Source organism: Pan paniscus, chromosome 17 (assembly GCF_029289425.2).
Source record: "Pan paniscus chromosome 17, NHGRI_mPanPan1-v2.0_pri, whole genome shotgun sequence".
NCBI lineage: Eukaryota > Metazoa > Chordata > Mammalia > Primates > Hominidae > Pan > Pan paniscus.
This window is the reverse complement of record NC_073266.2, coordinates 70897494-70924833: the sequence shown is the minus strand read 5'-3', so window position 1 is coordinate 70924833 and position 27340 is coordinate 70897494. Positions and strand designations below refer to the sequence as shown.

The following is a 27340-nucleotide window of genomic DNA, read 5'->3' as shown; positions in this document are numbered from 1 at the left end:
AAACATAGGTGGAGTATAGTTGATCCCTTAGTAAAAAGACTGCATAGATACTAATACAGTATAAAATAACATATGCAGTCTAATATAATATGATATAAATGGCTTAATGAAACCATATCAGGACATTCTTGCAAGAAATGCAGATTCATTATGGCAAAATACTAAAAAGACAATGCTGTCTTAAAGAAGGATTATTCTCACAGAGAGATCATTCAGGATATTTTCCCGGCTATGAATAGGAAGGTAAGATATAGTCACAAAATAACTTAGATTAGTATTCATCAAACGTAATAAGGAATTTTCCACTTCTGGAAGTAATTAAAATCTTTATCTTTTTTACTAGTGAAAATAGCCTGTTTTGTCTTAACTATGTTAAAATTCAAATTGATGTTTGTTTAGAAAATAGTCAAATGAGGATGATTAGATTGCTTCACTGAATCTGTTATGCATTCAAAAAGGATAAAGTGATTCTTCAACTTTAGCTATCAATATAATACAATGAAGAATTAGTTATTTAATTTAAAAAAATCTAACAACCAATCTAATTCAGGTGCTGTGCAAGCTCTTATTTTTCCTCAAGTCATGTGAATATTGGTGAATAAAAATTTGGTATTGGAATTAATGACCTAAATGTCTAGCATTATTATATGAACTGCACACTGTTCCTTAATATTTGAAAAATAATATGGCCCTCACAATTTCAATAATCCCTACTAAGTCAAGCAGAATTCCTCTGCCTTGCTCTTCTCCTGAGTTCTTGAGTTCTGCCTGGAATGATTTCTAGAAATTCTTCATTGTCTACCCATTCTCTTCGGATTAAATATAAATAAATAAAAATAAACACCAGGACCTCTAGGATTTATATTCTGTTTTATTTTATGTACTTCATTCCCCTTGTTGTCCCATGAACACTGTGCTCAACTCACTTTGAGCCAATCATAAGTGTCTCTTTAACACATCATCTTTCTGACACCTGCTTGGGTATTTTTGCACATGAGTTTTCCATCCTTTGGAAGTCCCTGGAATGAGTATGTGATAATTCAACTAAGCCATAGCTCAAACCTCATTTATTTTGTGAAACTTCCTCTTATTTTTCCAGACAGAATCTGTACTTTGTTTGCTCTGATTTTAACTTGTCCACAATTTTATGATTATATTTCTGATATTACTTCAGGAATTTAAAAAAATGCTTTTTCTTTTTTTTTTGGACCACAATTCGCTCAAAGACATAGACTATATTCTCCTTACCAAGTTCCTATCTCAAGGCATGACAATTATAAATTAACATTATTAAAAACCCTTAATTAATATCTTGGTCCACTAGACAAGCACTGTCCTCTGATTTCTTTGGCTCTCATTTTTTCCTATACTTCCATTTCTTTATTAAGTACATTAATGTAAGGTAACATTTAAGTTTCAGAAGATTTCAGCCATAGGAATTGTATTGGGCATTTGTTACTTGCACTGTCCAGCAACCCATCCTCTCCTCTTCCTTTTAAAGAAGGACTTGTTTTTTCTCTTTGCAAAACAAGCTCTCCTCTATATCATGAAAGCTTGGTAGCAATATCAGTTGGGAATTCCATGGTCTTATCCCATCTTCTCCTTAGCTGTGTGATCACCTGTCTCAAAAGATGCCAATAATATTCTCTCTTTTGTGACACTGAATCTACATACAAGGAAATAAAAAAGGTGGAGTCAAATAATTACTATGGTAGCACCTTGAAGGGATAAACCAACAGTTCCTCATTTCTATAGCCTAGGAATAATAAGGCTGATGCCTGTCTCTTTCCAAGGCCTAATTATTTAAAGTGTCCTTCCTGTCACGTTTATTTTACTTCAGTTAACCAAAACCAAAGGAAGGATTCATTATCTGGACAGAATGAAATGCTTGATTTCAAAAAATTTCCAGTCACTCGTATCTTTTATCACAAGCCATTTCAACACATAATGGTGTAGCCCCATATGGTCTTTATCTTACTGCAGAACTAGAAGCAAACTTTAGAGTTATTTTATTCACTGAATTTCCTTCTCACAGTTATAAACCTGCAGACACTTGTGAATTACTTCTTACTTCTCATCATCACTCAGGGATCCTATCCATGTGCTATTTACACCTTTGTCCAGATTATTACCTTTTCTACTAACCACATTTCTAAAAGTTAATATCTTTTTGTTAGCAATGGGTCTCACCACTGGTGTCCCTACAAGGCTAGGCAGTTGATGAGAAATCAATAGGGTGCATATATCAAGTCAGATGTTGGTGTGCATTTTATGTTTATGAGAGGAAAAAAATGAATGAATTTGCTTGTATTAAGATGAAAATACTACTACTTCTCTTTCACACAGGGAAGGCCAAATTTCTTACTATTTCACATTTATCTACATTCATCTCCTTTCAAGTAAAAAGGAAGAGTAGACTGTTCACTTGTTTACTCTATCCAATAGTATGTATCTCATCCGGCTGGTCTTATTAACCCTAAGAAGCTGTGAACATTCTGCATTCAGGGTGGAATTCTGAGAAGAAGAGATAATAACAGGTAAAATAGAAAAATAGGATGTTAAAATTAAATTAGGCCAACTAGAAATCTTCTTGTTGAAAGAAGTATCCACAGATATGTAAAAATATTCTCACTAGAACTGTAATAGTTAAAATAATAGTTGGAGTTAAAAATTAGAACTGCAATCCCATGGGACAAATTCTAATGGAAAGATAAATTCAACTTACCCAGGAAACAGCTTTATTAGCATTTTTTTAAAATTTGAAAATTAGTGCAGTTTACCCACAAATATGATATATTATGAAACCCATCAAAAAAACATGTTAAGCCCTGGATTCTTCAGAAGTTGGATTTCTGTGAACTATAAATGTCAAGTACACTGCATCCTTGTTAAAGTTATAAACTCTACATTTACGATCCATAGTAAATGTGACCAGTAAAAATTACAGTGAATTGCATTACCCTAGATTTGAACTATTTAAAATTGCATAAAGGTCTTCTATTATGTTACCCCATTTCCCAGGAGTGAACAAAACCACCTGGAAACTCCTTCCCATATCCAGCCAAGGTTATTCACAGTAAATATCCATGAGACTTCGGTTGTAATGCAATGCTTTCTTTTGCATCTATTTTTCTTTTTTTCAAAATGAGAAATACCTACCATGACAATTGTTCAAAGACACAACTGTTTTGGACCGAGTTCATTGGACGGATTTCTGTTCTTTACTTAAATGTAGTGAAAAGAAGATTTATAGTCAGATCCCCTGAGTTAACACCCTGAAGAAACCGTGTATTAATCATGAAAGCAGATTACTTAAGCCATTGGAGATTCATGTTTTTTCTAGTGTGAGGAGAATACTCTTAGATATAAAAGTGCTATGAACTATAGAGGATGAAATATTTTATATAGGATAAGGTATAATTGAGACACCATAGGGAACACATGTTCTAATTTCCACAGAACCTGGGAAACACCATTATCAAGGGTCCAAAGTAGACATTTCCTCACATACCTGCTTCATACGTGGTGGCATGTGCAGTCATGCTCCAAGTACTGGACCTTCTGTTTTTTGTTACCATGACCGAGAATTCATACATTGTGTTTGGTTTGAGGCCTGTTGCTGTGTAACTTAGAGATGTTGTGTCTTCTGACTATACAAGTAGGAAACAGCAAAGAGATAAAAAATAAACTCTATCAACTTGGTAAATCAAGACATATAAAAAGACTATTAAATAAGCTAACACAAAAGTAATCTACTCCCAAACAGCAGAGGAGTAGAGCATAGCACTGACTCGAATTCCCATCTATTAACCAGTTCACGCTGGCTGATTATACATTTACAATATAACCAATAAAATTAGGTATTATGGTTGTCCAAAGGGGCTACTAGATAGAAAATTTTCCGAGGTAAGATATGTTGAAAGGTCTAATAGGTTAAAGCATATTTTCCATATGATCAGGCATATGAGACTATGCCTCTTATAAATATCACTTTGTGCTTGGTATTCACATATCTTTTTTCAAAGTTAAATACTTACCTTTATTACAGAACCAGAACAACAGGACAAATTCCACTTCCTTCTGTCAACTCAATTTTTGAAATTTTCTGCATTGAACTTAATTCATTTATAATCAAAATCTGTGGTTTTTTTGGCATAAGTTTTAATGTTGTATATTTTAAATAGACCATTGTTATTATTTTCCACTTGTAACAAAGTTAATTGATTAGAGTTCTACTGCTCATCATGTATCTCAAAAAGCCTTTAAGGTTTAAACTTTTAGTGCTTCCAGAATCCATTTACATCTTATAGAGAACATGAGACAAAAGCAATGCTGAGTCACATGGTTTTCATTCTTTGTGTAGACTTCACATTAAACAAACATTTAACGATGGTAACTGGAGCAATTGATCAAGGAAGGAACAGCAATTTGGATAAATACTAAAGGATTACATTGGTGTTTAAAGTGGTGTTGGTATTATTGAAGTCTTCTGAATTCATTCTTTGTCTTTTAAATGACAAGTTAGAGATATTTTAGTAGAAAGTAAATTATAGTTCTTTATTGCTTACTCAAAATACCAAAACGGGTAATAAAGAAAAAACATGATGCAAGGTTTAATCCATTAAAGTATATTTTCCATATAAGCAAAAAAAATGGGACTGTTCCTCTTATAAATATGATTTTGTACTTGGTATGAGGTATCGTTCTTCGAAGTTAAATACTTTTATTTTAAAACATTACATTTATTATCTATTTATGTCTAAAATAATTAAGAAAAGCTCTTTTCCCCCACTCATATCATATGTATCTTACCCTTACTACTGAAGGAAGGGATATCTTTTTTTTTTTAATTCTACTACGAATCCTTCTTAGGTTATAGTTATGAAAATTGTATATTTCATTACACCACCAAATAAATATGTAACTGTACTAATAACATTTCGGTGATTTGCCTATCCAGCCTATTAAAGTGATGACCTCAAATATTTATCAGAAGTCTTCTTAAAAATAATTGTAGGTTGGCGCTGTGGCTCACGCCTGTAATCCCAGCACTTTGGGAGGCCGAGGCGGATGGATCACTCGAGGTCAGGAGTTCAAGACTAGCCTGACCAATATGGTGAAACCCCATCTCTATTAAAAATACAAAAATTAACTGGGCATGGTAGCATGCACCTGTAGTCCAAGCTACTTGGGAGGCTGAGACAGGAGAATTGCTTGAACCTGGGAGATGAAGGTTGCAGTGAGCCAAGATCAGGCCATTGCACTCCAGCCTGGACCACAGAGCGAGACTCCATCTTAAAAATAAAAAATAAGAAAAACCTGTAAAAATATATGCCCTAAATAAATGTAAATATTTTTGGTATAATCAGGAAGATGAAATTCCATCAACTAAAACACAAAGTGGTCAGCTACTATCTGACATGCAGATATATTACTTCCATTTTTGCTTTCCTTCATGATCATGAACACCTCTAAGTCTTAGAAATGGAAATAAAAGGGAGAAATGAGGCAATAAGAAGTATTTTAGGTAAGAGGGAAAGATCATATCTCAATAAAAACAGTTTCTGAGCACAGACACCACTGGCATTTGAGAGGCCAACAAGTAAGATCGTCTTTGTGTTCTAGATTGACACCTTTGCATTCTATAAATACCATGAATTACTGAGTTTCCTCTAAAACCTTATAGAAAGCTACAGCTTATCTTAAAAAAGCCTAGAAATACTTTGGAGCAACATGGCCAGTTATGTTTGTGAGCATAGAATAACCAGATGGTACCTCTCTGAGCCTTACTTTTTTTTTTTTTTTTTTTTTTTTGAGATGGAGTTTCGTGCTTGTCACCCAGGCTGGAGTGCAATGGCGCGATCTTGGCTCGCTGCAACCTCAGCCTCTCGGGTTCAAGTGATTCTCATGCCTTAGCCTACCAAGTAGCTGGGATTACAGGCGCCCCGCCCCCCCACCACGCCCAGCTAATTTTTGTATTTTTTTAGTGGAGACAAAGTTTCACCATGTTGGCCAGGCTGGTCTCGAACTCCTGACCTCAGGCGATCCACCCGCCTCGGCCTCCCAAAGTGCTGGGATTACAGATGTGAACCACTGAGCCCAGCCTGAGCCTTAGTTTTCTTGTGTGTAAAATGGAGACGACCATAGCACTGACTTCATAGCATTATTTAAATTGCAAACTAAGACAAGTAAAGCATAGTGTTTGGCCCACAGAAAGTATTAAATAAATCTTAGCTACATTATTTCATGCATTGTGTCTTGTTGTATGTAATTTTAAGCATGTGTTATATGCTCCTCCCATTGAGTTGCATGCAGTTTGAGAGCTGAGACTGAGTCCTGCACAACTTCATATCCTCTGTAACATCCATATTATATCTAGTAAGCACTAGTCAACACTTGATGGATATATTTTGAATAGAAATTTGTATAAAACATCATATGATTAAATACTTTAATAGAAAAACATATAGAAAATGTCTCCATTTGATCAGGAAAGTTAATACAGGGTTTTAGACAATCAAAACATGAGCATCTGTATTATAGATTTGGGACTAAATGGAACTAGAAGGACACTCTTGTGGGGAAATCCCTGGATGATGCCATTGGGTCACCTGAGATCCTGCTCTAGTTTAATGAGGAATTTCTGTCAAGTATATCACCTATCTCTGTCTTCATACTTAACTACAAAGAATCTCATTGTTTTTACAGTAAGTATGGATATTTCCATCATATAGATGAGAAAAATGAGACTGAGCAGGTTAAGTTTCATGACAGGAGGTTGAAAAGCCAACCCTTGAGCCCAGGTCATGTGGCTCCATGTACATTTTGTTTGTTTCCTATTGTGTGTATGTCCTACCTACCTTTTAAAGCTGTAGTGGAAATGAGATGAAGTAAAGATATGACATTGGCTTGAAAAGTACAAAGTGAAAACTCAAAGAGTCTATCACCATTATTTGTAAAATTTAAATTTGTTTTATATCTTTCTAGTTTTCTCTAACCCTCCTCATATCAGGGTATGGATATATAGGGGGAGGGAGAGAGAGAGAGAGAGAGAGGGAGAGAGAGAGAGGGAATAGTACGTTAGTAATTGAAAGCCTTCTGTCAGGGAAGATGAAGGGAAGAGGAACAGTTAAAATCTTTTGGGGCTGAGTCTCACCTCACAGGCACTCTTTGTGAGATTCAGTAATTCCATGTCTGCTGTAGTAACTATTCAACTGCAATAATTTGCTTCAGGAAATTTTGGAACTCAAACCATTCTGAAGAAAACAATCATTTTTCCTTAGAACATTTCACATTCTGGCAAAGTCGCCATGGCCATTCTGTGAAATGAATGTATCTACAAAGTACAGCAATTATGACATAAAATTTTTAAAGTGGAGAAAGTAGCCTCCTAAAAGTAAACTTAGAGAATTGGGTAATCTATATAAGAAGAGACATTCTTTAATGGTCTCATATGTTTCATTGGTTGTCTTTTCTGATAATGTTATCTTTATTTATAGTTCTGCTGAATCTTAAATCTACTACTGTAAGGAGATGGATAGGGTACTTACCACATACCTTATAACAATGATACTATTTAGACTTGCCTGGAGAGTTCTTCCAAATACCTCACCTAACAGGGCAGCAGTACCAAAGAAAACTGTCTTTAAATGGTTTCAACTAAAATCTGATTTATGATGAAATGTGAATTTTATGCCATTTAAAAGCTGAAAGACATCACAGGAAGATCCAGCATGGCTACGGGGAGAGAGAGGCAAGCTTACAGGATTGGTGGTGGGATTTAGCTATAGCTCCAGGATTGGGGTTAAAAACATCCTTGAAATATTTTCATCCCCCCAAAATCACTACTAGCATGAGGCTGGATTCAGGAGGATGGTAGTTCAGTGAAAAGAACATTGGCTAAAGTATAAGGAGACCTAAAATCTCCTCAAGAGCTACCCCAATCAAGTGGTTAAGAGAACACAAAAGGAGTAGGAAGAAGACAGCCAGGGTTGAACTATTTGATTTCTTAGTTGTTGGGTGGCATTTACGCTCTTATTTTCAAAACTGACTTCTTCACTCCCAATCAGTATCTTGTGAAGTTTTAAGTTCTAAATGTGTTTTTATACATTATATCTCTCAAATAACTTATGAATTCTTTTAAATTTATCCATAGAGCTGAGTGTATAATTCATCCTAAAATTATATGTAGTAAGTAACAATGACTACACCATGTTTTCTTTCAAAATAAACCATCTCTATGATGTAGTACATTTCTAGGTACATAGTAGGTTCTTGACAACTACTTGTTGATCTTCTCATTTTTGTCTACATTTGTATATTGTCTATATATACTAACATCATAGCAGTTTTAGGAGGTAACAAAATTATCTTAGTATATAACTTGTTGTTATGATCCCTGAGGCTGGTTGATAGAGATTTGAAACTGGTAATGACTGTCTCAAATATGTATCTCTGAGGAGCTCTTAAAGAGGTTGTCAGATAACTCTGTGATAAGGACAAGAACAGAGAGCTGGTGAATTCATATTAGCTAAAGGGGAGTGTGGATTGTGAGTTTTCTTTACCATAATAGTGTGTTTTCAAGGCTAAATGAAGTAGATGTTAATGGCTTAGAGTGCCGAGGTTACAAAAAATATCTTCAACTTATCTATTCCCAGTTATATTCACTGAAAGATGAGTCTCTGTGACATTAATAGGGTCGCTTTGGAAATCAATCTAGATTCCAAATGGAAAAAAAAAAAAGATACCAAAATCCAGAAAATTAACATAGATCTCTGCTATTTTAAAGGGACAATGGCATTCTCTTGCACAGAATCAAATCATTTATACAAACTCAGCATCTGGTGAAAAGCAAATAACGTTTTACAGCACTTGATGTTTTCCTACCTTGCCTTAGAATTGTTTCCTAAAATACAATTATTCTCATGTTAATCTTAGATATTGAGTTATTAAAATGCTTTGTTTTTCTACATAGATACACAGCAGCAAAACGACTCATGACAGTCCAGGAGAGGTTTAAAACAATGCGTTAAACAAATGTCAGTTCATTTTAAATTTCATGCTATCAATTAGAACTTCACCTTGTATTTTGCACTTGCAGAAAAGCTGGTTCTCCACCGGACGGTGTAAAGTCGCACCTCAGACGTCTTTTGGTTCTTAGGGACAGAGTTGTCTGCCCAGCTGACCCTCACAGCATCATGGGTAAGAGCCACAGCCTGTACACCTACTGGTGGGAGCATGGGGGTGGAGAGATCTGGGACCGAGGTGGGGAAATCATCAAGCAAAGGATAATAATCAACTGGGTCAGTGGGATCTGGGTTTAAAAACCCACCAAATGAAACAAATAAATAAATACGTAAATAAAAGCGTTAAAAAATAAATATCAGTGGTAACACATCACAATGAGTTAAATGCATGGCAATAATGATGAAAGGGAACATGAGAAGAACAGAAAAAAAATGTAATTAATTCAATCGGAAAACACATTAGAAACAGTATTGCTATATTGCAAAAAAGTAATTGAATATTTTCTATAATTTACTCATTCTCTTAGAGTGGTTTTATCAATTTGACTGTCACTTCAGCTTATATATTTTAAAGACCATTTTTTAAATGTTGCACATTGCTTCTTAAAAGATCTAGTTACAGGATCGATCAGTTTTATTACTATATAATTTAAAATAATAAGATAAAAATGGGGGTTCCAGTTTATTTCTGCCTACAAAAAGCTAATTGCTTATCTAATACCTAATTTTTTGTTTATTTCCTCCTCCTTCTCTAACTTAATAGGGTTTCTCTGTTTTCATTGTTGCTTAGCTTACATATGCAAACACATTTCCTGGGCAAGAAACAAACAAATAATAAAGAACAAAGTACCCTGACATCCACAGCAACCTGTGTGTGGCTGTGATTGCACAAAACCACAGTGACCAGGTACACATGATCCCATGGATCAATTATATATTTGATAATTAAGTTTCAGACAGCACCTGGTTTGTCAGGCTTTCTTAGACTGAAACCCTCGAAAATGTAGAAGTGTGATTTTACCCACATTCTCACAGAGTAATTAGCTAAGTTTTTAGTCTTGGTAGGAGTTCCCATATTACACATTCCTACAATTTTATATTATTGGATGGCAAGACAGGATTAACTACCTACAGACTTATGAGATTTGCACTGAGGTATATACATGCTTTGATCCATAATATAATGGGAATCTGCAAAATGATGTGTGTGTTTTTACAAAATTCTCCAAAACACCTTGTAATCATGTTTATGCTGTGATATCAGAATAAGAGAAGCTGATTTTGTGGCCACAGTAACAGCCTAACTTTGAGCATTTGACTTTGTACTTAAGACATTTACACTTAAAAAATCTTTATATTATGTAGTGCATATTCTAAGAAAAATAATATGTGATAATATAACTCTCAGGCTGGGCATATGATAACATTTGGGGAGATGAGACCTACTAATATGTTGGGTGTCTACAGCAGCATAATACAGGGTTTATTTTTTTCAACAGCCTAGTTTAAAGTGGAGTGACTGCTGGCTGGTTTTGATGATTACTTCACTTTGTCCACTGCATTTCAAATGCCTATCCCCTATTCATCACTCTGTTTTCCAATGAATTATTTAGTAGTTTACTAGTTTGTGGTCTTTGGAGCAAAATATAAAACTGAAAACAAAAACAAAAAAAAAGGAGAGAGAGAGAGAGAGAAAGAGAAAGAGAGTTGTGTTTAAAATTTAATGACAGAGCCCAGGCTTTCTGTATTTTCTTTGATGTCTCTTTTTATTAAGGGATTCTTTAAACTCAAATAGATTTATAAAACGATGAAGGGGAAAGAGAAGACGTTGCAGTCTCCACAAGGATTCCAATCATTCATCAGTTTGTGTAGCAGTGGAAGACATTTTTGCCAAATTAAAGCAGGTGCTACTTTGTTCTACTTGTTTCTATTTTTAGCTGGCTTTACAAGAAGAACGTGATACACATATGGGAAGTTTTCTAATTTACAAACTCCTCTTTTGACCTATTTTACTGTTTTCTTGATCCAGTTTTATTGGTAAACATACATTAACTGTATAGTTTTTTCACAGGTGCCATACATAACGTTTTGAAATAGGGTGATTCTTCTTCAAGAAATGGAAATAGTCAATCCTGCTATTTCTGATCTTAAATGGGTATACTATTCATGACCATTCTTACTGAGTTTCTTGGAGTCAGTTCCAGAATGCGTCTCTGAAATTTCAAGCAAGGGTGTTGGGTGGTATTTCTTGATGGACTTACACAGTCCAGAAATTTCTATCCTTGGCCAAGTTTTTTCTTTCCCATTTTATGGAATAATATTTTTTCAGGTGTGGCTTGTCATCCTTCTTGACACTTCCTCCAGAGCTGTGCTAGTACAATGACCACTAGTTATATGAACTAGTTAAGTTTAAATAAATTAGAATAACAAAAAATTCACTTCCTGTGTAGCACTAGGCAATTTCAAGTGTTAAATTGCTATAAAAACCTAGTGTCTGATGCAGATATAGAGTATTTCCAGCAAAGCAGAGCGTTATCGTGCACAGCAAGCACAGCTATTAATACATATTGCATATATTAATTGTCTTTTTCTCTCAGGTCAGAAACTATTAATATTTGAATAATTGAATTTAACACATTCTTTTGTTGCTACAGAACTTTTTTTTTTTTTCTCTTCCTACCACTGGGTGATTTATACGCTGACTCTGAGTGGTTACATTCAAGAGAATTGAAAAAAAATTTAGTAAAAGACAAAATATAGCCTCCAAACTTTTGCTGAGAAAGAAATCCGTTCAATTCCTAACAGGTGTTTTTGTAAGTGCCCATGAATGTTGAGTCATTACACTAACATTCAAAATGAACTTTAGATGGGTGTGGTGACTCACACCTGTAAACCCAGCATTTTGGAAGGCTGAGGCAGAAGGATTGTTTGAGGCTAAGAGTTCAAGACCAGCCTGGGCAACATAGCAAGACTCCATCTCAAACAAACAAACAAAAAATACCAGGTATAGTGGGGCACACCTGTAGTCCCAGCTACCCAAGAGACTTAGGTGGGAGAATCACTTGAGCCTAAGAGGTCAAGTCTACAGTGAGCCATGACTGCACCACTGCACTCCAGCTTGGGCAACAGAATGAGACCCTATCTCAAAAAAAATGAACTTTAAAAATAATGATGCAATTTTACATGTGGATTGTACTTCATTTTAACATTGATAAAGCAGTTGAGAATAAATCAATTAAACAGCGTGTTTTATTAGTCTTCTTATTTTCATCTTCTTTCCTTCTCCAGGCTCAAGATATCTTGTCCTTAAGACAACAAGAAATAAAGGGCTTTACAGCAAAAATGAGACTCTTAATGCATGTGGCCACGTGAGACTTTCAGCAGCTCTCATGCTGATATTCCCAGTATGGGATGAGGCTCCAGAGCTCACCAACATCTGTGAGCACATGTGTGCAGAAAACTCTATAGCCTGATGCTTATTCTAAATTGAGGTTTTATTGCCTGTGATATATTTTGTAGTTACTTTACACGGGCCCTTGTTCGAGACTGTCCATGGTATGCCTTTGCAGAAGCTTAGAGATAGAGGATGCCTTCTACGTGGCACTGACACTTTTATTAATGGAGTTTCCTTAACCTTTGATTTCATTTATTTGTTCTTTGTTCTCCATGACATGTGGAAGCAAAATAAAATAATTCTGCCACTTCCAGAAAAAGTGTTTTCTTTCCTTTTTGAAAAGGGCTGGAATCACGCATTCTTCTCAAACCCCTTAACTGGCTTTTCTCCAATAAGAAAATTCCTCATACAAATTCCAACTTTTAGTATTATTTCAATTCTCAGTTCCTTTAGGATCTGAGTCATCAGAAAATAAAAATTGCCTGGATCACTGGTGTTTTTGAAACCACTTTGGGAATGTCATATGCTAGAATTAATGCAACAAATGCTAAGAAGAATGAAGCTGATAATGACTCCAATGGTTCTTTCTGAACAACTTACTTTCAGCTTATTTGAATTCTTTCACCTTTTCCAGTTTCTGATTGAAAAGCGATTTTTATTTGCCACCTCAGTGGTCCTTCCTTGGGGCCATTAGCTTTGGTAAGAGAATAAGAGCTTGAAAAGACTGACTGTAGTATCATTTTGCATGGCCTGATCACAAGTGCCAAGTCACCATGGCAATGAGCGGCTACTGGGGATCTTTTACCATAGGCAGGACAGAGATGGTCACTAAAGGAAAATTATGAGACACAATGGTGCAGCCAAAGTGGCCTGTTTGCTCACAAAGAATCTTGTTGCTAGCAGAGCAAGAGAATAAAGTTAAAATCCCAGACACCCATCTGTTAGCTCTTAGTTTGTAACCCGAACCTCAAGTTTTCTCATCTTTCTATATTTGGAGATAACACGTTTGATAGTAAATATTCTCTGGGGTAATTATTTACTCTTTTAGAGAAGTCATGAACCCCTTTGATTATACAATGAATGATATATACTGTCTCCACAGATAAATAAACATATTGACATCTGCCCAAAATTTTGCATTCTACTTTAGACAGATTGTAGACCTGGATACAATGGTCAAAGATTCAAAGAGACTACAATAGCAACTTTGCCTTAAATAATACTACTAAAATCAATATAGTGACAGTATTTTCTAAAGACCATGACATAACAATTATGAATTCAAAGAACAACTGTATTCTTAAAATAGTCTATGAATGAAGCTTGTACATTTGGCAAACAAACTGCACTAAGTTCACATAAATTTGGGCAGGAGTAGAAGCCACGGGATTCCACTATTTATTTTATAACCATTTCTTCCAACTCATCCAAATTTCAAACATCAGTAACATCTCACATTCTCCGATGCTTGCTATCTCAGATCCTCTGTTTTCGTTAAGGGGACAATATCTGACAAGTTAAACGACGTCCGAAGGGTGTGAGGGGGCAGATTCAATGTATTAATTAGAGAGGGAACTTGGGTTTTACTTGGAGATTTCAGACATAAGTCTGTGGCAGGGGTTTGGGGAAGTAGTCAAGTGACTTTCCAGGGACTCTGAATAGCCGTACAAATGTGTTGCTTATTGTATTTTGGACTAAGCCTACACATGCTAACAAATAACCTCCATAAATAGTTTGGATCTCACCATCTTACCCATTTCTTTCTCAGTATCTTGAGCCCTTTCACTCTTATGTACTGCCTTTACAGTCCAACTAACAGAAAAATTCCTAAGGGTGACAAGGCCTTAAATCAGCTATCCCTTTAAGGTCCTGAGGCCCTGGGCACTGCTGGGGTGACCTGGAGGCCCAGCTCAGGAAGATACCACATATGTCACTCAGCCTAATGCAAACCACCCCAGAAGGCCAGCTCTTCCTTGTCATCTTAGTTTGAAAGACCCTGTGTGGAGAAGCAAGTGTCTATTTAGGCATTTGGCAACCTTTATGCAGGGACAAAGATGGCATTGATTTGAGACAAACTGCTCAGGAGATGGAAGCATGGTATCAGGGCACCAAAATCATGATGCTATTGGGAAGGAACAGATTGAGAGATCTATATTCTCTAAGTCCATGTGCAAATTTATAAACTGAATTCCTCCTAATTTCGACAACCAAAGAAATAAAAAAAATGCATGCATATGTGTGCAAGTATACATATGTACTTATCAGACTCAGAGGATAATTATTCTCTGAGGATTATCCGAGGATAATGATAGGATATATTCATTTTTGTTTCTTTGTATTTTATTTTAGTTTTTCTTTTTTCACCATAAATCAAATACTACTTTGTCAGAGGAAGATTAACAATTTCACTTACCTGTTATAGACCTGGTGGTGGCACTTTCATAAAGAGGAACTCCTTCTCCGGCATTGTTAAAAGCTTTTAGGGAGATTACATAATGGGAACTTGACTCTGGAGAAAAAACAGAAACAATATGAACGTGTTGATATATTTAATGTATCAAAATACTCAGGGCAAACATTTTCCTCCAAACAAATTTCATATAATCTACTTGGTAAATTGTTTAAGAATGAGTGAGTTGGATTCAGAAAGGAAAGTGGCAGTGGGTGGTAGCAGTAGGGTTTTTTGATCTTCCTCAATCCCCATATGAAAACATACTGAACTACTAGGTAGAAAACCGAAAGCATTTATCCGCTTGCTGCAAACCTATGTGATGATGTGTGCCCTCGAACCCTAATATACAAGTGGGTGTGAATAAACAACCGACAGCCTCATCATCTGTTTGTTGTCTGCATCTGTCTAAGAAACATCAAAGGGAAGCATCAAACCTAAAAACAGGATAATTCTAAAATAGGTATCAGCTAATGCTGGAAAGCACAGCAGATCAGTTCCAGAACAACAAACTTAAACACTCAAAACTGACCTGCAAAGTCTCCTCTCTAGCACTGGGCCCAAACTGGGGACAACCTCCTGTGAACTGATGTAAGATATAACCAAGATTGAAACAATATTGATGAAGGGGAGAGAAAGTCCTGTTAAAAGTAGGGGAGAAGAAGAACCATGAAAATTCAGAAAGCAAGCTGCCATAGTTTTTGGTCTGTATCCGGAGCTGGCAAGCTTTCGTAGGCCCGGAGAGTAAATACTTTAGCTTTGAATGTCACATTGTTTCTGTCAATTTTTATCTCTGTTTATTTGCTTACAACACTTCAAAAATGTAAGAACCACTTATAATTCAGGGGTCCATACAAGAACAAGACCTGCTCCAGATTCTACTTGTAACCTGTAGTTTGCTGAACCGTGTCTATTGAAAAGAACAGGACAGGGAGCTCTATGTATTGAGAAGAGCTCTCTGAATTTCTGAAAGAACAGAAAAAACAAATTACATAAATGTAAGCAATAAAAATGTATTGAGTATCCTGGCTAACACGGTGAAACCCCGTCTCTACTAAAAATACAAAAAAAAAAAAAAAAAAAGAAAGAAAAAAATTAGCCGGGCACTGTGGCGGGTGCCTGAGTCCCAGCTACTCGGGAAGCTGAGGCAGGAGAATGGCGTGAACCCAGGAGGCGGAGCTTGCAGTGAGCCGAGATAGCGCCACTGCACTCCATCCTGCGCGACACAGCGAGACTCTGCCTCAAAAAAAAGAAAAAAAAAATATTGAGGTAAACTTCTTTACAAAATTAGCACAAGAAAAAATAAAATAGGAGAATATCATTCCTATAGAAAAGTACAGAAAATGGATAAAAAGTAGAAGAAAACACCCAAGAAAAATAGATCAAAACTGCAATTTATGATTTCAAAATGAACTAAACTACATTAAGAAAATGCCAGATATGAAAATGTAACATAAATCAGAAAACTCAGAAATGAGGTGGCATAACTCAAGAAATAGATATATGTAAATTAAAAAATTTTAGACATGAACGGTAACTAGATGAATACAAGTCAAAAGCAAAAACATAACAAAAGAAATTAAGAAGACTGAAAAAGGATTCAGGAGAAAGTGATAAATATTGAAGTTAGAGAAGGAAGATCTAACGTACAGATAATAGGAGTCCTTGATGAGGAAAATCCAAAGGAAAATAAAAACAGAATCACTAAATAAAAAATCTGCTGATTTAAAATAATGTTTTAGGCATCCAGACAAAAATAATATATGACTTAGAAAAAAAAATTAGAATATCAGGCTTTATATAACAATTTACGGCAGAAGAAATTAGAGTAACTTTAGATACTCAACATAAGAAAATGTAATTCAAAGTTTTATAGTCAACAAAAATTAACTTTAAACATAAAGGGTACAAACTTATCCACTTGCAAGTATTCAGGAATATTGTTCCCTGATCCCCAGAACTACTAGTAAATGAGCTTTAGGCATATACAATGACCAGAAGAGATACTGATTTAATAGCTAACTGGTGAATAAAAATTTAATAAACTAAGACTAAGTTAAAGGAAAGATATTTTATTTTGTAATGGCTAAATGTTTTGATATTATAGATATGGTACAATCATAAAACAAAATTAAAGACTAATGACAGTATATGCAAAGATAAATATTTCAATAATTATTATTGATGTTGACACTTTTATTATTTTGAGACTAATGTAATATGGAATAAAGCAAATGTGTAAACATGAGATATTCTATCATCCCCTCTGTCCCTGAGAACCAGATTCTTGGTGTAGATGAAAAGACCTAGAGATGTAATACAGAAAAGGTTAAATAAAGTCTGTGTTCCTAAAATTGAATTGGAAAAATAAGTTTGAACTCAGAATTGTACTTTTTCTCTCTTCCAGCTCTGTCTGCTAAAAAATGTCTGGAAAACTGGACTCGGTAGCAATAACCATCCCTAATACACAGACTGCAGTTTGGGGGAAAATTAATTCCTATTAAAAAGAAGCAGCTTCTCGCAGAACTGGTTGATTCTTAAAGTAGAAAACATGCCAAATGAACCTGAAATATTTTGACATACTAGATAGAACGGAAGCAACTAATAAAATCATGTCAAATGGGTTCAGTAGTCAATTTGAAGAGACTCCCTCAGACCAGAGATAAGGATAATCTGCAAACAGAAAAGCATAAATGCTGTGATGTATGGAAACTCATCAAATATACATAAATGCATAATTTGATAAAGGTATTTTAAAGAATAACAGTTGGTCATTTCTGAGGTTGTGAAATCAGAACATAATTCTAGCTAACAAATAAAAACCAAACAGTAAAATTAAAATATTGCTGTTTTACAGCCCCCATTAATGAATGGATCTAAGCATTAAGCATTAATAATTGCTAAGATAAAATAGAGACGAGACAGTATGTGCTTCCTGATGAAAGAACAGACTACTCTCCAGAGTTTTGCCAAAGGGATCAAACCTACTTAGTCTGATCTAGCCTCTGGACCTAAATGACAGATTGCAGAAAACAGAGCAAGGAAACATGGTGAACTTCAATTTATAATACTTCATTAAATTACACATTTGTTGCATGTGGTTTTCTGTATCTGGGTTTTATATCAAAATAAAAAAGCCTTAAAAATGAGTGTGTTTATCTCTGATAGACATCTATAAAAATTGATCTGATTGAGTTTTCTTCATAAAATTTGTATGTGACCTAAGTATTAATGTTAAAGATATTGACACTCTAAACCACATGGATTCAAGAGCTATAATACAGCAAGAAGAATAAAATAAGATTATATCTAATGTAGTCAAAGGGCTTCTATTCAGTGAATTGCTTTCCCTCCAAAAGGGAATATTTCTTTTTTGAAAATATATGTTGTCAAGCTATTTTCCTAATAAGAAAGTAATCAATCAACAAGTGTTAAATGCGCTTTGAGATCCAAGTACTTGGAGAAGATGAATTTCTGTCAGGTTACTAATATAATTCTGGGCAGAGAAAACAATGAAAGACTATGTAAAATTAAACAATAAAGTATGTGATATAGCTTATGAATGCTATACATTTAGAGGTCTGAAAAATTAGTGAGGATTTAGGTCATCAAAGAAGACTTTTGGAATATATGAACTTTGAACTAGGGCTTGTGAATAAGGGTAGGACTAACAAGCACTATAGGAGGAAGAAAACATTTCAGTGAAAAAATGGTGAAAATACAATTAGGTAGATCAAAAAGTACACTTTTTTTTCCACTGGGAAATATATTCTTTTGAGTTATTGCAGGATGGACTACGTCTGATTTCAAATATATGAATCATCTATGCACCAAAAATGTAAACATTTTTATTAGGCTTGAGCCATTTAAAATTGCCTTTTTGCAGTTCAAATTCCATTTGGAATTTGAATACATCTCCGTATTTGCATCTATCTAAGTATTTATCAAAAGAGTGAAAAAGTGATCAGAAATTCCAAACTCAAGTGCTTAGGAGGTAGGTGTGTGTGTGCGTGTGCGTGTGTGTGTGTGTGTGTGTGTGAGTGTTGTTTTTAATCAGAGAGAGAGAGAAAAGAAAAACGGTTAGATTTGGCTACAGTGTATGAGAGCCACTAGGTCAGAGAGGATCTTGGAAAGTATATGATTGATCTAAAGAGTGGAGCCACTATTCAGGTCCAAGATAATATTAGTGTATGGAAGGTAGTCCCAGTTTTGTCAGATTATCTGGAAATCCAGATTTTTATGAGAAACTATCAAATTTTTCAGTGTTGGCAGATAATTTAAATAAATACAATAAATTCCTCTCCTGGAAAATACAATAAATACAATAAATTTCCTGTCCTGGAAAAACTCTCTCTCTGGACTGAATCCAAGCCTGTGGTCATTAGTCTATAACCTTGGACAGATTCCTACGTACCCAACTACATGCCAATATACATATAATCCTGGAAAAATAGATACTGAAGTCTGGTCTTCCATAGTCAAGCCGTCAACCTTTAGAGCAACAACAAACTAGAAACTTTATATGATGTGGTAAGGTGGTGGTGGTGGGGGGGTAAATATAAAAGAATGAAACAGGTGTTTATGCTAGGAGATTTGAAGTGATTGTTTTATATTCACAGGTCCAATTTGGATTAGGATTCAAAGAATGTTCTACTTAATAGGAAGCCTTTGACTTCCTAATCAGGGTTAACAGCTGTAGCTTATGGATAGTCAGCATAGTCCATGAGACACTAAATCCATGTCTTCATTTTTCTGTTCCCACCACCCAGATGCTTAATTTATAGCTCCATAGAAAATGCACTCTGTAAAAGCTTCTGTAACATTACTGGATTATTACCTTTCAGTCTTTCAGGGTGCATATTATTTCTTTTTTAAAAAAGAAAAAAATTAAAAATACCTTACTTGGTACTGAGAATACAAGATTCTCATTGTATTGGTTTGAATTTTTAACTTAATCTGAAAGACAACATGTCATCTAGCTGTTACGTGGATCCTCTTGAGTAGCAGTCATCATTTCTTCATCCCCTAACCCCCATAAATTTAAGGTAACTGTCATTCCAAAACAGACTCTTGCTAATATTGATACCTACCAAATCTCGAGTCATCTGAGTAATGACAGCTTCTTTCACTTGATCTTTAGCCATGGTATAGAGTATGCTGAGTCGAGAGCTTTATAATTTACTATCTGTTGGATTAATGAATTATACTAATCACTGTATTTCACCAATCCCTACTATGCCGTGCACATCTTAGAGAAGATCAACCTTACACTTAAACAAAAAGTGGTAACAGCTTAGCCCCGTAAAAAGTAAACACGCTTGCAATGGACTTGTAACTGGTATAAGAATATCCCATAGAGCTAGGAGTCCTGAAGATGTTTTGGCTCAATGTTTTCCTATTGTCAGTTAGTAACTTGAGGCTCAGGTAAGGTCAATGACTTTTCTAAAGTAATGCAGAACTACCTAAGTAATAAAGGCTTGGGAAGACTCCACAACCCCTTTGACTGCCTTTTCCAGGAGCTTTCTTTTATGCTTTTCACACTTTAACTGCTCATAAACATCTTTTGGGGAGTCTAGCCTCTGTATTGTGCTCTTGCCAAACTGCATTCTGGACCTACTGAGGAAACAATAGGATTTTGTTCCGGCCCTGATAAAGTTTGATCCAATAATTGATCTTCCAGAACAAAAAACAATAAAATATTGTACATTTATTAGTTAACAAGTGGGCTATAGTGCTTTGATATCCTTTTATATTGTGATGGAGGTATTTTGTTTGAATGTATATGGAAGAGGAAAGATGCTTTAAGTGTGAATTGGGAGCAAGAGAGAATGAGGGTTTTCTCCCAGTATGTAAGAAGGGTGTAATTTACCACTGTACCACTAGAGAGCAATGTGGTACTATTTTCCTGCACATGCTCAGAGCTCTTAAACTTTAAAACCAGTAAATCACAAAAGAATTGCCTAGAATTGCTCCCTCTACAGAAGCATCAAATGAGTTAAACACATTTAATATTATCATGATGATTCCAAATGAATTAATCATTAATTATGGCCAGACCCCATTGTGCAGGAATACACTTAGTGACAATCATGACAGTAAGTGTATTTTTTTGTACTTGCTAAAATGTTGCAAATATATAGACTTAAAAATTTATCAGTTGCCTCTGCAAAATAAAGCTCAGCAGTATTTTCTTCTTTGAATTTACTGTGATTTAATCATACTGAAATAATTTGAAAATAAATTTCCAAATAATAATTTGGAAGTCCACGGGAATTCTTTTAAATCAAGAATATTCTGGGTTATTTAGCAGATGTGAAATTATTGATCAGATTTTCATTATTGTTTGGCCAACCTTTCTTGTAGAACACCTCAGTTTGGGATAAAGGAAACTGAAGAAATATTTAGTAACTCGTTGAGCATCCAAAATAGATGGCTCCTGGCCAGTATATTCTCTGTGGCCAGGAAAGGAGAAAATAAATGCACATTTGTTGATCACAGAGATTGAAAAAGACAAGAAATGGGTAATCAGGAAAAGCCTGGGTTCTCCTTCCCCTGAGACTTGGTAGGTGAGAGACCCATTATTCTAAGAGCTTTTTTTGAGGCTTCCCTGAAGGTAAGAGATGAATGTCTTTCTCTGGGTCTGAGGGAATGAATCAAGAAACCTGTAGACAGCTCTTCAGGGCTAGACCAAGACGCTGTACTTGGCGACAAAAGCTGGGGAGAACATCATTATTTTTAATTAATATTTTGTGTGAATTAAATGCCAGTGGCATGTGCCAGATTGACAGCCCAGAGTCCTTTATTCATTACAGATTATATACTTCACTCACTGGCCTCATCCATGCCAAGTTCTTGTCGGGGCCCACTCTGCATGTTCCTGCATCTTTTGCCCTCTCTGTTAGCACTGCCAACAAGTCAATTAGAGAAAATTAGAGTGGTAGCTGCTTTGCTAACGCAGATACCTGCTCATTGCAATGAACCAGGGCTTCCACATTCACAGAATATAGGCCATGGGATTGCTGTCAGATGGTAAATGTTACTGAACACCTTTGATCCCACTGGACCCAAACTGTTTAATTAAATGTAGTGGGTGGAGAGACAATATGGATGATTGCATTGGTCTCTTAAAAGGATGAGCAACACATATTTGAGAAAGATGCAATTTGTATAATGCATTCAATTCTACTTCATTACATATACTCCTTTATAAACATAATTAATAGCTAATCTAATGGCATCCTGATAAAGATTTTTCTTTTTTTCTTTTCTAGAAATACTGTCCAAAGAATGGTCAGTTTATAACATGTTTTCTCATTTATCAGTCTTGCAGATACCAGCTACTCACCTACTCAGTGTGAGAAAGTATTTGACTCCAAGGAAGAAAAATTAGGGTACATTTTCAATCTTCTACTAAAGTGTATTACCGGGAAGAAAATCAGGTAAAAACATGCTTAGTGAGAAATGTTTCAGTGCTGGGCAGATAGAAGGTGCTTAACAAATATTTGTTGAATTGCTGAATGTATGAGACACAGAAAGGCTAAATTATTTACTGAAGGTTGAATAGCAAGTCCCTAATCAATTTGATCATGGAACTCAGATTTCCTGATCCTAAACTGCACATACTGATACCAGTAGGTGTGTGAAAAAATGAATCCAAAGATATTTTATAATATTTTCCTCTCTCACTTGCATATTCACATTCAATCTTCATCCTTCCATTTGTTCATTCAAAGGGACACTCAACAATTGCCATTGAACATCTTCTGTAAGATATATTATGTATTTTATAAGCTCTCTAGAGTACATAAAGATTAAAAAACAAAAACCATTATTTTCCCTAATGAACCTTTTAATAAAAAAATTGTGTTGGAGGTTTAAAAGAAAATCAGGGTCGGGCTCACACCTGTAATTCCAGCACTTTGGGAGGCTGAGGCAGGTGGATAACCTGAGGCCAGGAGTTCGAGACCAGCCCGACCAACAGGCATAAACCCTGCTTCTAATAAAAATAGAAAAATTAGCTGGGTAAGGAGGCACGTGCCTGTAATCCCAGCTACTGTGAAGGCTGAGGCACAAGAATCACTTGAACCCAGGACGCAGAGGTTGCAGTGAGCTGAGATTGCGCCACTGCACTCCAGCAACAGAGCCAGACCCCATCTTAAAAAAATAAATTAATTAATTAAAATAAATAAATAAACCAGAGCAAAGCCTTCTGGAATCAGAGAGCATTCTCTGTGAAGGTGGCAGTTTTGCTGAATCTTTTGATGAACAATGGCTGAGGGAAAAGAGTGAAACAAGCAAATGCAAGGGCACAGTTCATTGTGGATGCGTCATGCATATTAGAATCAAACTTGAAGACAATAATAACAGCAACTCCTCCTCATTCTCTTTTTCCTAATAGTAACATTTGTTGGATGCCTAATTAGGCCTTTTAACTACCTCCCATCCCTTACTTCATTTATTTCTCACCTTAATCCAGTGTGACATACAGTAAGGACTCCATAAATATTTATTGAATAGATGAGTGTCCTCTTTTTATAGGTAGGTGATTGCTATGGTTTATTTGAATGTGTCCCTCAAGGTTCATGTGTTGGAAATTTAATCACCAGTGCAAGAGTGTTGTGAGGTGGGACATGTAAGAGGTTATTGGTCACAAGGGCTCTGGCCTCATGAATGGATTAATGCTGCTATTGTATGAGTGGAATAGTTATTGCAGGAGTGGGTTCCTGTTGAAAAGGATGAGTTTGGCCTTCTTCCTCTCTCTCTCTCTCTCTCTCTCAAATGCATCTTTTCTTGTCCTTCTGCCTTCCACCATGGGATAATGTAGCAAGAAGTCCCTCACCAGATGCAGCAGCTCCTTGTCCTTGGACTTCTCAGCCTCTAGAATTGTGAGAAATAAATTCCTTTTCTTTGTAAATTACCCAGTCTCAGATATTCTGTTATAACATCACAAAATAGACTAAGACAGTGGTATCATGTCTAATTCTTAAAGCTCAGCCTTGTATCCTCTGTGTTATCTACCTTTTATAGAATAAGAGATGTGAGTTGAAGAAGATTTTCAACAAGTTTCAAACTGCACTTTTAGGGAAATTGATTCCTCAGAACTAGGCAGTCCAGGGAAAGTGGAAAAGATATTGAAAGTAGGAATACTACAGAAGCTATTGCAATTGTCTGGGCAAAGACCATAGGGGCCTGAACTGAGGTGGTATAGTATAAATTAAGAGCAAACAATGGATGTGAGTAACATAATTTGTTACTCAATGAAGAAAGGGAAAAATCAAGAGTGACTCTTAAATTTTGAGTTTGATAATGAGATAAAGTTATTGCTAGTATTAGGAAGTCAAGAGGGGAGAAAAGATATTTCTGCTGTCATATTTGATATAGGGAAGAAAGGGCAGCATAGCTAAAGATGACTGTCTGCCTTGGGCTCCGGTCATGGTGTAAGAATTGTATAAAAAAACCTGTGGTATGGTGGCCTCTTTCTTTGGAGCTCAGGAAAGCAGCACGTGTACTCCAGACACTCTTCCAAATAATTGCTTCCCTATTGTTACCACTGAATTAACTAGATGTCTTAGGGTTCTTTAGACTCAGACTGGAGATAAGCTGCTTAGAATTGTTGGCTCTACGTTGGTGAGTACTACCAAATTTATATGATAGCTTTCATCATCACATTTAGAAAAAGCAAACTCATGCATACTGTGCTTTGCTTTTTGTTTGTTTATTTTTAAATATTTATTTATTTATTTTTGAGACAGAGTTTTGCTCACTCGCCGGGGCTAGAGTTCAGTGGCGCTATCTTGGCTCACTGCAACCTCCGCCTCCTAGGTTCAAGCAATTTTCCTGCCTCAGTCTCCTGAGTAGCTGGGAGTACAGGCACCCACCAACACGCCCGGCTGATTTTTAGTAGAGACAGTGTTTCACCATGTTGGCCAGGTTGTTCTCGAACTCCTGACCTCAAGTGATCCGCCTGCCTCAGCCTCTCAGAGTGCTGGGATTACAGCCACACGTCACCGCGTCTGGCTTGATTTTTAAAATAATATTTGTATCAATTATCTCAACAACGTTAGAAAATAGATAGAGTAGGAATGATCATCCCTATTTTAGAAATGGCAAGGCTGAGGTCCAGTTGCAATCATCGCATCAAAAAAGATATAGGTAAGACCCAAGTGCCTTTTTAAGTTCAGGTTTTCTCCTCCATAGTGTCAGGAATAGAAGGTCTGAGTTTTCCTCTGAGCCATTATGCAGAGCAGCCTTTGGTCACCAATTACAGCAAAATAAACATTCCTTACCTGCTCCAGTTGGTAAGCCGTGCTTTGGCAGAGAGCCCTCAGAGTCAGAGAAATGACTGAATAAATGCTTAGATTACAAAGCACTACAAGCAGCTCACAAACGGAGCACTTAATGAAATGATTTTTCAGTAAAGCTTTACATCAGAAAATTAACCAGAGACCTTATAACCAAACACACAGGTTTTCCTCTTTTTGTTCACATTTCTCAAAAAAAAAAAAAAAAAAAAGAATTAAATATAAGGTGGTAACATTGTATGATCACCTAAGGACTCAATTATTAAGAAATATAAATATTGTTCATTTAGTTAATTCAAGCAAACAAATCATTATTTTAAAAAGTCAGTCAAACTGACTCTTTAGCATAAAGAGAACAAAATAAAACAAAATGAGTTTTAGTCAGGAACAAAAAGAGGAAGCATATCTTTTTATAGATGTTTGTAATTCCTTCCTCTTCCCATTTCCTTTCTCCTTTTACTTTACTTTCTGGTAGCCTTCTCTTTCTTAATCTCCATATTCATTCCTTTGGGTTTCTGAGTGAGGGCAAGGGATCAAAGACATAGCAGAGCATTAAAACAGAAGACATGAACAGAAAGAATCATAAAGATAAAGATACAGAGAGGCTAGGAAGGAAGATCAGAGGTTAGTATATGAACCTGAGTCCCTGTTTATGAGCACTTCCTGCACCAGATGTCAACCCTGAAGTGCTCTGATGCACTTATCTTCGTAGGAACCCTAAAAGGTAGGCACAGTGATTGTCCCCATTCAGGAGATGAGAAAACAGAGCTCATTAAGTAGCAGTGCTCAGATTCCAAGCCAGGTCTGTCCTACTTTCCAATCCACCCATGGGTCACTGCAGGATAAACACTGAGTAAGACAGCAAGTAGGCCCAAATGGTTTACACTCTCTTTGAAATGCAAAAGTGGAAATAATGACAAGACAGAAATAATCTGGAGGCTTTACCATACCTCACTTTAAGAAGAGTGCAGATTGCATTTTTAACTCTTTAGTAATAAATATTAACCAACATTTAATTTTCTCCTAACATCACAGTATGTTAATATATGTCATGGTGACTATCTTTTATACTTTTATTTTGCCATTTCACTCAACAAGTGTCTGAGACTTTGTGTGTATGTGTGTGGGTACGTGTATGAATACCATTTAATTTTCTCCTAACATCATAGTATGTTAGCATATGTCATGGTTGACTATCTTTTATATTTTTATTTTGCCTTTTCACTCAACAAGCATTAAGACTTTGTGTGTATGTGAGTGTGTACGTGTGTGTATGAATGTGTGCATTGAACTAGCCTGCTCAGGTTCTTGTCTTCAATGGGTGACATCTTTTGTTACCTAAATGCTAACCTAATCACCCAGCATGCCAGTTAGATGATGCTCACACAAATAATACATAGTTTCATGCATATATGTGTGTATTTATTTAAAATCTTGGATGTCATCTATTTGTGCACTGTTGCTTCTGCTTTTTTCATTATTCAGAGGCTAAGTCCCAATTAAGGCAATCTACTAAATACTATAAAACAGCATTGCCCCATGGTACTTTCTGTGATGATGAAGTTTTCTGTATCATTGCTGTCCAATGTGGTAGTCACTGGCCACATGTGGCTGTTGAGTACTTACAATGTGAGTAGAAGAAATGTGGATCTATTTTTTTTTATTTTATTTAATTCATTCAAATTTAAATAGCCATATATGGACAGCAGCTTCCACACTGGACAGCACACCTACATAAAAGCTCTGTTTACCTTTGCCTCCCATGGCGTTGCTGTAGTTGCTACAGCCTGTGGACAATGCCAAGGTCAGATGAAGCAGATTCAGGGTAAAGGATTCCTGTTACTATTTCTCTGTTTTATATTCAAATGTAAAGTAAGTCAGTACATACACATACTATGACTTCATAGCATGGGTAGGAGTTTAATAGTTTGCATACATATATCACACTTGAAGATAACAAAAATAAAGCATTTGCCTTATCTCATTCAATTCCTTCTATATGACCTAATCAATTTCTCTCCTCGTGGCAATGGCAATAAGATTGCCTCAGTTGATGAAACTTTCAAAAACTCATGATTTTCAATTCTGTGCTCTAAAATTTGGGTTTGTTGTGCATTTGAGTATATACTCAACTCATGAACACCTGAGTAGGTGGAAAAAATTGTAACTA

The 27340-nt window shown here is 35.8% G+C and overlaps 1 protein-coding gene and 1 long non-coding RNA gene across 6 annotated transcripts in view; one reads left to right on the top strand and one right to left on the bottom strand.

Annotated features, from left to right (window-relative positions):
* The window catches only part of LOC129394583 (uncharacterized), a 71218-nt gene extending 58498 nt beyond the window's left edge, over positions 1 to 12720 (top strand). Inside the window, exons 3-4 of the long non-coding RNA XR_008621878.1 lie at positions 9101 to 9201; positions 12315 to 12720. This is a non-coding gene — a long non-coding RNA (uncharacterized LOC129394583). The remainder of the gene's footprint in view (positions 1 to 9100; positions 9202 to 12314) is intronic.
* The window catches only part of DCC (DCC netrin 1 receptor), a 1195251-nt gene that overhangs the window by 135047 nt on the left and 1032864 nt on the right, over positions 1 to 27340 (bottom strand). For 3 of the 5 annotated variants that reach the window (XM_034943737.3, XM_003827228.5, XM_034943736.3), the window contains exons 16-18: positions 14834 to 14929; positions 9081 to 9313; positions 3512 to 3650 (exon numbers count right to left, since the gene is read on the bottom strand). In XM_034943737.3, the coding sequence (XP_034799628.2) occupies positions 3512 to 3650; positions 9081 to 9313; positions 14834 to 14929 (468 nt within the window). The remainder of the gene's footprint in view (positions 1 to 3511; positions 3651 to 9080; positions 9314 to 14833; positions 14930 to 27340) is intronic. The other 2 variants (XM_055102431.2, XM_055102432.2) reach the window with 1 other exon arrangement.